The following is a 12,982-nucleotide window of genomic DNA, read 5'->3' as shown; positions in this document are numbered from 1 at the left end:
TGGAGGAGACGGATCTGCCATAGTGTCCAAAATTGTAAAGGCTACTGAAGGAAAAGAAACCAACCCTATTTCACCTTTTGTTCCAGCCAATCAACCCAAGTCTTTCAATAGGGATTCACTGTTTTGCACATGCTGCAATAAACATCGCCATACCAAAGATCGTTACTAGAAGCTTCACGAGAGACCCAATCGGACCAACAATGACAGAGGACAAGCACATGTTTCGAACATTCAACCACATGATGAAGGAGGTTTAGGTTCACATGATCCAACACAAGGATTTCACAAGGAAGGAATTGACAAATTAAGAAGTCTGTTGGAGGCACTGGAGAAACCTTCCACGGTAGGTACTTGTTCATTGCCGTTTTTAGGTATTTCTTTCTCTTCTTGTGCTATTAGTGTCTCAGAAAAAAATTACTTGGGTGATCGACTCTGGAGTCACTGACCACATGACTTGCACCTCCAAATTTTTCACATCCTATATACCATGCTCTAGCCACCGAAAGATAACTGTTGCTAATGGATGAGTTACCACCGTAGCAGGCCAAGGAGACATTTATATCAATAATTTCCTCACCCTTAAAAATGTTATTCATGTTTCGAGATTGTCCAAAAATTTGGTTTTTATTCAAAAACTCACCAAAGACTCCAATTGCAGTGTAACGTTCTTTCCATCACATTGTGTCTTTCAGGAACAGGGCACGAAGAGGAAGATTGGACATGCTAGCGAGACGGACGGTCTTTACTACCTGGAAAATCAAAGCGTAAGAGCTAAAGTCAAAGATTCCCTATCTACTACATTTCTCTCAGAGTCGGTCATGTCAAACAACAATAAAATTTGGCTTTATCATCGTCGTTGAGGTCATCTTTCCTTTAGCGTTCTTAAGTTAATGTTTCCTTCATTGTTCCAACGGTGCAATCCAGAGTCTTTCCATTGCAATGATTGTGAACTTGCCAAACACAACGTGTCTCTTTTCCAATAAGTAATACAAGAGCTCTCTATCCTTTCTCTCTTATTCACAGTGATATTTGGGGTCCCTCAACTGTTCCAAACATTTCTGGTGCTAAGTGGTTTGTTTCATTCATTGATGATTGTACTCAAGTAACAAGGATCCACTTGATAAAAAAAAAATTCTGATATTGGTACTGTTTTTCCGAATTTTTATACCATGATCAAGATACAATTTGATGTACAAGTCAAACGATTTCGTTCAGACAATGCCAAAGATTACTTCAATCAAATCCTTTCTCCATTTTTCCAAAAAGTAGAAATCATACAAGAGTCTTCTTATGTCAATACACCACAACAAAATGGGTTAGCCGAACGAAAAAATGGCCATCTTTTGGAGAATACTAAAGCCCTGTTGTTTCATAAACATGTTCCTAAACAATATTGGAGGGAAGCCATTCTAACTGTTGCTCATTTGATCAATAGACTTCCCACAAGGTTTCTTAATTTCAAAAGTCCCATTGAGATTCTTACAAGTTTTTTTCCCTAACTTCTCTGCTTCTAATAACCTCATTCCCAGAATTTTTGGTAGCGTTGCCTTTGTTCATGTCCATTCTCAAAACAGGGGAAAACTTGATCCACATGCTTTTTGTTGTGTCTTTATCGGTTATTCGTCTACCCAAAAGAGATATAAGTGTTTCCATCCATTCAGAAGAAAATTTTTTGTTGCTGCCGATGTTACATTCGTCGAAAATGAGTCATTCTTTCAACATACATATCCTCCATAGGAGAATTTCGTCAAAGATAAAGTGAAGGCTTGTTTCTTCTTGAATTTCCAACTAAATCAGAAATTCAGCCCATTTCTTCTGAGCCCGTGTCTATTTCATCTATCTCATCTGAGTCTGGTCCAATTCCAGCGTCTGTTACAACTCCACCTGTATCTTTTGTTGATACATCAGAATCAGATACGGGAATCCAAGACAAGACAATACTCAACCTTTGAAGCATTATTTCAGGAAGAAAGTTCGTATTCCTCAATCTGTGCAGCTACAATCTCTTGTTCGTGCTATTGTTCAGGTTCCTGAAACTAATAGCATAAACTCAGAATGTCAACCACCATTAGCCGAACCTAGCGAACTCCTAGATGACCATGAAAGACTAAATGATGCAGACCTACCTATTGCACTCAGGAAAGGAACTAGAGCTTGCCTCAAACATCCAATGTGTCTATTTCTGATGTACCAAAACTTTTCCCAAAGTCATAGAGCCTTCCTAAGTAATCTCCATACCATAACCATTCCAAGAGATATATCTGAGGCACTAAGAGACAAGAAATGGGAGAATGCTATGAAGGTGGAGATGGAGGCACTTGTGAAGACTAATACATGGGAGTTGGTTAAGTTGCCAAATGGGGTCAAACCAATTGGATGTAGATGGGTGTTTTTAGTAAAGTACAAGTTTGATGGTTCAATTAAAAGATACAAGGCAAGGTTGGTTGCCAAAGGGTATACTCAAACCTATGGCATCAATTATCTTGAGACGTTTGCACCAGTTGCAAAGATAAGCACTGTGCAAGTTCTGTTGTCATTGGCTGCAAATTTTGGATGGGATCTACAGCAGTTTGATGTAAAAATGCCTTTTTGCATGGAGATTTAGAACAAGAAATATACATGGAAGTTCCTCCCGGGTTTGAATCTATCGAAGGTATGGTATGTAAGCTGAAAAAGGCACTCTGTGGGCTCAAGCAATCACCTAGAGCCTGGTTTGGAAGACTCACCAAGGTTATGATTACCTTAAAATACAAGCAAAGCCAAGGAGACCATACCTTATTTGTGAGACACTCTGATTAAGGGAAAGTGACTGCATTATTGGTGTATGCAGATGACATGATACTTACAGGCAATGATACTAAAGAAATGCAAAACTTAAAACAGCGACTTTTAAAGGAATTTGATATCAAGGAGCTTGGGAATTGAAAATACTTCCTTGGTATTGAAGCGGCTCACTCAAAACAAGGAATTTTCGTTTCACAACAGATGTACTTGACTTGTTGAAAAAGACAGGGAAGCTAGGTTGTAAACCTGTGGATACACCTATTGATTTTAACCATGGACTATGTATGGCACTTGAAGATGCAACAATTGATAAGAGTTCCTATCAGAGACTTATTGGCAGACTGATTTATTTGACGCATACGAGGCCAGATATTGTATTTGCTGTAAATGTTGTGAGCAGATTCATGCACAATCCTAAAGAAATGCATCTCAAGGCAGTTCACAGAATTTTGTAATACTTGAAGGGCAGCCCCAGGAAAGGTATTTTGTTCAAAAGAAGGAGAATGCATGACTCTTGAAGCCATGTATTGTTGCAATAAATCTGCTATCAGTATAGCTCACAATCCTGTGCAACATGACAAGACAAAACATATAGAAGTTGATAGGCAATTTATTAAAGAAAAACTCAAAAGTGGTTTAATTTGTACTCCATTTGTTTCTTCAAAGGATCAGTTGGCTGATGTTCTTACCAAGGGCCTGCCAAACGCCATGTTTCAAGACATAACTAGCAAGCTTGGAATGGAGAACATCCATTCACCAGCTTGAGGGGAAGTGTCAAATTATGTGGACTATTTTGTGAAAGCTTTATTGTAAAATACTTTCCTTTTTTTTTTTGAGATTTGATTAGCTGTAAATTTGGACAGTCTGTTTCCAGATTTGTAGGAGATTTTGATGCTGATTCTTAGGTTGTCATATGTGTATAAAAACCTCCTATTGTAACCTAATTCTGCATGAATGAAATTAAGCCTTTTCTCATTTTTTTTCCTCGATAAGCACCGTAAGTATAATCCTTTTGCTTGTCCATAAGCTTAGTGATAGATGGGGACTACAATACCAGTAGGATCCTCTGTAACTTCACTGTGGGAGCAAAGGCCTTGTACCAAACCTTAGTTGGTTCATACGCTTAGCCATTACGGGGATTACAAAGCCCGTAAGTTCCTCTTAGTTATGTGCTAATGTGACAACTAAGAAACCTTACCCTAAAAAATTAATATAAAAAGAAAGATGCTAATAAATCTGTATTATTACATGATGGAGTAGTCTCTGAGGAAAAGTTCAACTTTCCCAAGCACCAGAACCCAATTACCAAAAAACCAAAATACTAGCTTAGCCATTTACCCATTCGGCTCCTCTTTGTCATTTAATTTGCCCCTAAATCTCATGTTAGATTACCAAGAAAGAAATTACATAGATAACCTATGGGCAAACAATCGTAAACCCTTTCCCAATAATTCTCAACAAAATCTGTGATTACCTCCATTCTAAAAGTCTCAAAACACAATTGAATGATTCAAATAATCATTTGATGCATTTCTCGAGCTCCAGCATACCAATCAAAAATTGGCTAGAAAGGTAAGTAATCTCAACCAAAAATTGGAAAAACAGAAAAAGAATGGGAAAAAAAAGGAAATTGAAAAGGAAATATTGAAAAAAGAATAGGAAACCAAAGTTATACAAAAAGAAGAGAAATATGAGAAATTCCCATTTGTTTTAAGTCCAATAAAACAGCCATAATGAAGATGGTCTATTCTGAAAAGTATGTCAAGTGTATTAACTAAGTAGAATTATTACAAGACATGGCAGCGTCAACACTTCTTAGGCAAGAAGGACTCAGTTTTTGCCTATCCAGATACAAAGGCCAAGCTCATTTATGAACTCAGGCCTGTATATGTTCTGAAGGATTCTCTATAATACAAACGACCATCAATCTCTTAGAATGGAAAGGAGAATTCCAGGCCGAAAGCATTACTGTCACTCCAGACATATTGTTTGAATATGGCCTACTGAAAAAATTGGTCATCTCCAACAGAAAGCAATTGCAATTCATGACACAATTCCCATGGAAATTAAAACATATCAATTCCATGATAGAGAGTCATCCCAAACATTTTGTGGTACTTGAAATTCTAAGTGTTCCTCTAAGTCATCAAGGTTATCCTGTCCTAACTCAACATTATATCAAAATTGATCTTATTCATTATGGATGACCAAGAGTTTAGGGCCTGTTTGGATAGTCCAAAATTATGGCATAATCCGTATAATATGGCATAATTTAACATTTTATGAGAATTATGCCAAATTGGCTGTTTAGGTCCTTATTTTAGAGTATAAAATTATGACATAATATAGGTATTATGGCATAAAAAAATATTCCACTAAGAATGGAATGTTTTCTCATTGTAAAAAGTCTCTCCTTTTTTATCAAGCCACCAGTCATCGGTCCGCCGACGGTCCGACTGACCTCCGGCGACCAGCCACCGGTCCATCGAGGGTCCAGCCAGCAGGCCTCCAGTAACACATCGCCGGTCCACCAGTCCGGCCAGCCTCTGACGGCCGGGCACCGGTCCACCGGCGACCGGCCACCGGTCCAACCGCCCTCCGGTAACACGCCGATTGTCCACTGGTGGTCCAGCCGGCCTCCAGCAGTCGACCACAGGTTCATCTGCGGTCTGGTATCCTACCAGCTAACCTCCTGCAATCGGCCACTGATGGTCCGGCCATCGGCCGACGGTCCACCAGTGGTCCAGCCGGCCACCGGCCCACCGGCGGTCCGGTCATCGATCGCCCGGTCTCCGTAATTTTTTTTTATTTTGTTAACCAAACACTCATTCTGTAAATTTAAAATATGCTACAATTTCTGTAATAATCACTTACACTTCCTACATAATAAAATTATACCATATTTTTTTATTTTGCAGCCAAACAGGCCCTTACAAATGGGATGAAGACCTATTCACTATTCACCATATTAATATTACAACAGATAAACGGCTTAAAAGGTGGAGAGCTTATTCTCTGGGAACTACACCAAAAAGATTCCAAACTTGTTATCTCATAGGAGAATAGCTTAATTTAAAGATTTATTTGGCAGTTAGTGACAGATATTATAAATCTCCTATGCAGGGAACTCTTATTACCGAACTAGACTTAACAGAACACTTGAAAATTTGTAAAGCAGCCTAGTATGAGACTATAGTTGGAGATAACAAAATTCATGTCAGTAAACTAGATGATGATTTCCTTGAGTATGTTATTGGAGCCATAGTAACCGATGGTCTTTTGAAGATCTAGACGAAATTGGACAAGCAAATATTGAGAATGCAATGGAAGCTTGAAGCTAGAACTTTATAGTACAATATCTAGAACCTAGTGTGTAAAGGTGTCATAGCTTTTCAGGATTCATTTTTTTCTTGAATCTAGAAGCATGTAAATGTATCTTGGCTTTTCAGGATTTATTCTTATCTTGAGTCTACACAAGAAGAGATAAGTTCAAGTTAAAAGTGAACTAAGATGCCCAATACTTGTGCTTTTTTCAACTTTTCTGAAAATACCCCTAAGTATTAAATAAAGTAAGGGTATTTGTGTCATGTAAAAAGAGTTTGCTTGTCTATATAAGAGTCAGTCCTGGAAAGGGATGAGATATCGAGCAAAACCCAAGAAATTCTTTTGAGTCTTTGAGTGTGAAAATCCAGACATTCTTAATAAAAGTTAGTTTTCTTTGAATATTTGTAGAATAGATAAGTATTTATTTTCTGCAATCTTCTGCATAATGTAGGCTTATGATAGCTTAGTTCTTTCTCCCAAAAGGGAAAGGGTAAGTCTATGGGAAGAATTCTTGTCAAGGATTGATGGTAAGCAATCAATTGTTCAGTTAAGTCTCGTTCGGTAATAAGAGTTCCCTGCATAGGAGATTTATAACATTTGGCACTAAGTGCCAAATAGATCTTTAAATTAAGTTGTTCTCCTAACTAGCTATTAGCTTTCTGCATCACTTGCAATGTCATCTCCAATGGTCTCTTTTTGGTTCCACAATCTGCTGCCGTCTAAATTAGTATTAAAATTGCATTATAAGATAGTTCCATTCATGAAAACATCTCCCAATTGTGTTAGTCAATGAATCCCAAGCACAACATCCACTCCAACCAGTTGAATTGGAAACAAGTGTACTTTGAACCTACGACCTTACATTGATTGGAACCTTTTTAAATACTGTCCCACATTCCATGTGGTCCATTTTGCCACCATAATCCTAAAGTGTGAAGTGTCATAATAAAAGTTCCAACTGCTTGGTCACTCTCTCATTGATGAAACTTTCGAATCAATGTAGATGAACAATGAGTTTCACTTGATGGTGCTTTTTACTCGCATTATCTTCCACTCTTCCCCGGTTATCCAATTGTGTTACTAGGACACCGAAACAGGTGTTAAGTATCACAGAGTAGCTGATACTTGAGCTTAATGAAAAACAGATACATGTATATGCCATAAATGTGCATGCAAGCGTGTTCAAACATGGGAATCTCATTGTTTTTAGAGAACAAGAGAACCATTTTTAGAAACAAGAAGTTTTTGGTGTGAACAGATATATAGACACTGAGGATATATCATCTTAGATTTTTAATTGAAATAAAATAAAGATTTTAAAATTGCACAAATCACTATAAAAAAAGATTTCAAAGATAAGAAAAATTTCTAAAGATAAGAAGAATATGAAAAAAAATAGAGTTTAAAAAGATAACAAAAGGATAAGGCAATTTAAAAATGGTAAAAGATTGAGATTGAAAATTAAAAAAATTAAAATAGAGAGTGAAATGGAAAGAGAATGAAACTTAAAACCCTTTTTTCAAATAAACCAAAGTAAAATTGGATCATGTGATTAAATGTGATCCAAAGTTATCTCAACTCATCATACCATATAAAGGAAAAAAATACATATCCACATGCACGTGATTTTTACAAAAATACGGCTTATCTGAGTAACACATCAAGCATTGCAAAGATTGTAATGCCAACCACTACTTCCTTTGGCACTTCCTCATATTTATCTTCTTCTGGTAATTCTAATTATTTCCCTTTATCATTCATCCCAAAAATTGCTCGAATCCTGATTTTGTCCGTTCCTCTAAAATACTCAAACTACGCCAGGATGTAGAGTTCGGTAAATGGTTTTGTAGTCATAAATCAAAAGGAATTAAATTATTAAAAGGCATATTTTTAACACATCATGTAAAAGATTACAAAATGGAATACTGGAAATGATCATATCCACTAACAGGCAGTGTAGAAAACTAATATAGTAAACATTCATTCAAACTAATTACCTTCAAACCCAATGAGAAGTCTACATGGTCATCATTGTAGTTATTAATGCATGCTACTGGAAGAAGCGTGCATAGGATAAGATTAAGATCCTGCAAGAATAGCATGTCATCAACAATAGTAGCAAGTTATAAACCTTAAAATCATAGACAATATGTTGTAATTGTGTCAAGAAGTTATTTAATGTATAGTTTTAGCTTTTTGACAGTTTTCTTTAGCCCTAAAAGACAAGCATAAATAAGATCTCAAATCCAATCTCCTATTTTTTGTTTAGGCGAAAACTGAACATCACCAAGCCACAAAAGAAAAAATTAGTCAAGTATACACTTCCAAACCCTAGTTTCTACTAAGAAAGGAATTAGAAGGACATGATGTTTGTTCAAATGCTTAAGCAAAGAACTGTATGTATTAATGTTGAAAGCTAAAAAGTTAATGAAAGGAGGCAGGGAGCACACAAAAAGGAGATTCCAAATTACCTCAAAGTCGAGTAAAGGGGGGCCAGCTTCTGATAGTAAACAGGCAGTGAGAAGATTATGCATACTACAAGTAGCAATAAATACACTTTCCTGATCTTTTTTATATCTGTCACAAATCATTTAAACAAAAGGAAATGGATACGTAGTATTAACTATTGATGCAAAATCAAGTAAGTAAATGCTTTAAGGAAGAATACAAAAGCACTGTAGTATCACTTTCATATTGTTGAGATGCCTTACAAGCCCAATATAGTTTGGATAAGCCTAGGTAAAGCTGCCTTCAATTGAGAGCGCGTTATCAAACCAACCATTTGTCCTAGGGCCTCAGTAGATGAGAGTCGCACCTGTTTCAACTCCCAATTAGATAAATAATAGAATAAAATATGCAGGACATAAAAATTTCTTAACCAGTGTCATTCCTCTGTTGTGGAATTTGACATGGTATCATAGTACTCAAAATTCCCGACCAAAATAAATTATACCACTAAAACCAGGCACAGCAAGGAAATATGGTTGCTCGAAATGGAGGGGGCCTAAAGACAAAATTGGCAACAACTTTCCACATAAATTCAAATGAAAAATCATAAGATATTGCACAGTTTTAACTCAATGTTTCATTGAACAAAGCATTCAAAGAGTACAGGAAGCTGATGACCATTATGTAGTATGTACATACGGTATACACCAGGTTGACACAGTCAAAAACCAAATTAACCCTTGATAACTACTTGAAAATGGTTTGGAATTTTAGCTACTGTTGATGAAACAGGAATTTTAAATGGAAGGTGTGCTTATGAACATCTAAAAATTAGTAAATGATGAATGGCAAAAACCAAGATAAAGCCAATCATTAGGCAACCAAACATAATAAAATATCTGTTTTTGGGTAAAAGGTAGCGCAAAAGAGAGAAACAAATATCAGCACTAGTTTTAATATCATCATACCTTGAGATCTCGTGAACTTGCCCAAACTCTTAGCAGTAACTCAAAAACAGAATTTAGAAATGACCTGTAGTAAACTTTGGTTCAATTTGGAAAAGCAGAAACTGAAATTCGCATCTTAAACATAATAGACTGAAGCTCACATTACATCATTATCCAAAACAGGATCGCAAGTGGAGCTCACAGCACACTGTCGAACAGCCTCACACCAGCACTTAAATGCTAGAAGCAAACAGAAATTAAAATATAAACTTAAACCAGTGGAATCCATAAAGAAACTTGTCAAGATAATAGAAAATTTGCTAGAACTCAAAAACAACATATGCTAAAATTTTCATACAACAAAAAATAAAAGAATAAAATAACAAAATAAACGCAAAAGTTCATTCACACATACAAAGTATCTAATGAAAGGCATGTTAAAGATATGCACAAGTACCATTAGCAAAAACAGGTCGTTGGGTATCCTTCACAGTTCCGAGGACAGGCAACACTCTTAAAAGAACATCTTTCAGTCTATGAGTGAACTGCAAAGCTTCAAAAGAGAAAACAGGAAGGATAGCCAATGATTTCAACAAGTGCAACCTCCAAGAAAGAAAAATATAAAGATATAAAAGAAGTGCTTAACCTTCAGCTAAAGCAAATTCTGCAAGTATCTGAACCATCAGAGGTAGAGCTGAATTAGGTCCTGATATGTGAGTAAAAATCTCCTCCATCATCTATCAACTCAATGAAAAGGGTCGAATAAGACTCAAAATAATAAAAAGGCATGTCCAGAAAAAATTTTAACCAAATGAAGTGACTCACAGCCGTGATCACTAAATGCCATAAAAGCTGCAGCCATGCAAGATGATATAATTAAAGAAATTGTCCTGAAGCTAATAATATCCTCTACCTAATTATATTTTCCCTCAGCGCGTAACCTCCTCTATCTAACAATAATGTACTTATGAAAAGCAGCATGCTCCCTGTATTTGTTATTTCAATAGGACAATAAAATTTAAATTTCATTTAAAAAATATTAAATACTTTGTTCTTGCTTTAACTCTCAGGTAGACAGCTCCAAGCAGGATATGGCTAGAGGCCTCAAAACTTCAGCTTACCTGGTCAGGCACATGAGATCCTATAGCAACAAGAAGACCAGCACCAGCCCTTTGCCAATCAGCATTTACCTCCTAACAAAAGAAATAAAGCTCTAATTTCATACAAAATATTATGTTGACAAGCATTACAGATTGAGAAAATAATACACAAAGTGCGGAATGCCCCCATTTTGTACATAATGTCAAAGCAGTCATTCACTTTCACCCATTACATACATATCTCAATCAGACAAGATACAAAATAAGGAAAATTCAGGAATCTTTTGAACAGACTTACTACAGAATGTCTCTTGATGCCAACCACTACAGACCATTAATAATCCAATATACAAAATTAAAAAACAACAGGTCAAGAGTTTATCTTAACAATTGCCAAAATAAAAAGAATAGTTATGTAGGTTCACAAATGCTGTGTGTTGGAAGAGCTAGATCCATAGTTTGAGCAGACAGTGTGCAATTCATGTCTTACACAGTTTATTCTGTGCAAACATCTTGCATACATCAACACTTAAAACTTTTTCAGAAACTGAAAATGACCACAATAACACACCACAGCGCCTCACAAAGTAGAAGCCTTTCAGGTTTTCTCAAAGTTTAAAATGTTTCAAATAAAAAACCGCACGCCCTAAACAATTCATTTTCTTCATGCAATGTTATAAATTCAGCAAATGAATGACAAAATATTTAGCACCATAATTTGAAGTTTTCCATAGAGTAAAAGTTCAAAACATTTGTCCAATCTTAAGAACCATAATATAGCTCTTGCTGTCAAAAACACAAGATATCTCACCAACTTTGAAATCAGAATCATATCAAACGAATCACAGAAGCTTAAGCTGTGATTTGGTATACAATTTCCAGGATTTGTGACTATAGATATTATTGCCATGCAGAACTTCCTTATACAAAAACTTGCAGGAAACATGTAGTGCAAGTAACTGACGTTACTGACACGACGACGTCATACACACAAAATTACTCATGCGCATATGGATGCTCATGTAGTGCAGGTGCATGATAGATACACATTGTTTATGCAAGACAAGCATCAAGTAATAGAGACATAATATTCTCCTCAATCAGTCTTAAATATTTGAAATAGGAACATGCAGCATAAGATGATCAGGATATGGCAGCTTGCACCAGAAGTAAATTAGCCCATGCTCATTCTCAACTCGTAAGCAGGAGAAGATGCAGTGCATACAGACCAACCGAAGTAAGTAGATGAATATCCAAACAAAAAAAAATAAATAAGTAATAGACACATAAAATGAAGTAATTCATACTATAAGTCCTACCTTACCATAGGAGTTATCTTTGTTTCACAAAACCCTAGCAATGCCACTAGTTTCACAATACCTCTGTATCACGGATCTCAGCTTTCCAAGAACTTTCTAAACCCATGCTACAGCCAAACTAAAATCTTGCTGTAAGAACAAGAAAGTTACCTTGGAAGTGACCATTTCAGCTGTCACCATCTTCGCAAGCCGATCCATGAAAGCAGGATCCACATCCTCCCTATCCATAGCCCTCACTGCACATGCCATCACATCGAAAACCCCCGCCATGTTTCCAAACCTCTGGCATATTCAACCCAATCAGCACAACGAAAACTCCAAAAAAAAATACCAACAAAAATACAAGAAAATCAAGATACGAGCAATTCATACCCTACGCCCTCCTCTAGATACCGAGCAGCAGCAATCAAGCACAAGCATCGGGTTCCTGCCAAAATTGAAACCCAAGAAAATGAGGTCTCTCGAAGAATCAAGAAAACCAAGAGTGTTGATCGTAGAGAATAGATTACAAAGGTGCGATGCCCTGGAGCGCTTCCAGAGATGCCTCTCTGACGACGGGGGATTCGTCCGCCAGGGACGATACCAGCACGTGCACGGCCTCTGCAACGAAGAAGACGACAGAGAATGAGAAAAAGGAAGCCATCGGTGGAGAAGAAGCATAAAATTGAGGAAATAGGATACCCGGAGCGGGGAGAGAGCCGCTCGAGGAGGAGGCCATGAACTCCGGCGAGAGAGAGAGAGAGAGAGAGAGAGAGATCCGGAGAAAGGAGGAAAGATGGGAGACCAAGAAAATATAAAATAGAAGAGGTCTGGTTTTTACTCTTATAACCTCTTTGAACCGTTGGAAATTAAGTTTGAGGGTCATCTTCTTAAAACATTTACATATAACCCCTTTCTTTAGTTTTATACTTTTATTTATGACAGCAGTGTTTTATTTGTATTGATTTAACTTCCTCTTTTTTTTTACAAATATTTAATTATTGTGTTTTTTTATAGCATTCAATTGCTTTTTTTTTAAATGGTAATTTTATGTGAATATTTATACATGCACTGTGTTTTT

The 12,982-nt window shown here is 36.6% G+C and overlaps 1 protein-coding gene across 5 annotated transcripts in view; it reads right to left on the bottom strand.

The window, feature by feature from the left end:
* The window catches only part of LOC120257599 (protein SHOOT GRAVITROPISM 6), a 62,375-nt gene extending 49,679 nt beyond the window's left edge, over nt 1-12,696 (bottom strand). For 4 of the 5 annotated variants that reach the window (XM_039265035.1, XM_039265036.1, XM_039265037.1 and 1 more), the window contains exons 1-12: nt 12,604-12,696; nt 12,432-12,522; nt 12,295-12,349; nt 12,073-12,204; nt 10,625-10,696; nt 10,150-10,240; nt 9,961-10,056; nt 9,665-9,743; nt 9,525-9,588; nt 8,820-8,923; nt 8,580-8,685; nt 8,106-8,195 (exon numbers count right to left, since the gene is read on the bottom strand). In XM_039265035.1, the coding sequence (XP_039120969.1) occupies nt 8,106-8,195; nt 8,580-8,685; nt 8,820-8,923; nt 9,525-9,588; nt 9,665-9,743; nt 9,961-10,056; nt 10,150-10,240; nt 10,625-10,696; nt 12,073-12,204; nt 12,295-12,349; nt 12,432-12,522; nt 12,604-12,640 (1,017 nt within the window). In that variant the 5' untranslated portion in view covers nt 12,641-12,696. Of the gene's footprint in view, nt 1-8,105; nt 8,196-8,579; nt 8,686-8,819; nt 8,924-9,524; nt 9,589-9,664; nt 9,744-9,960; nt 10,057-10,149; nt 10,241-10,624; nt 10,697-12,072; nt 12,205-12,294; nt 12,350-12,431; nt 12,523-12,603 lie in introns of those variants that run through there. The other variant, XM_039265039.1, reaches the window with a different exon arrangement.
* Nucleotides 12,697-12,982: the final 286 nt, after the last annotated feature.

Source organism: Dioscorea cayenensis, unplaced genomic scaffold (genome assembly GCF_009730915.1).
Source record: "Dioscorea cayenensis subsp. rotundata cultivar TDr96_F1 unplaced genomic scaffold, TDr96_F1_v2_PseudoChromosome.rev07_lg8_w22 25.fasta BLBR01002221.1, whole genome shotgun sequence".
NCBI lineage: Eukaryota > Viridiplantae > Streptophyta > Magnoliopsida > Dioscoreales > Dioscoreaceae > Dioscorea > Dioscorea cayenensis.
Note: the sequence above shows the minus strand (reverse complement) of the source record. Positions and strands in the feature narration are given on the sequence as shown.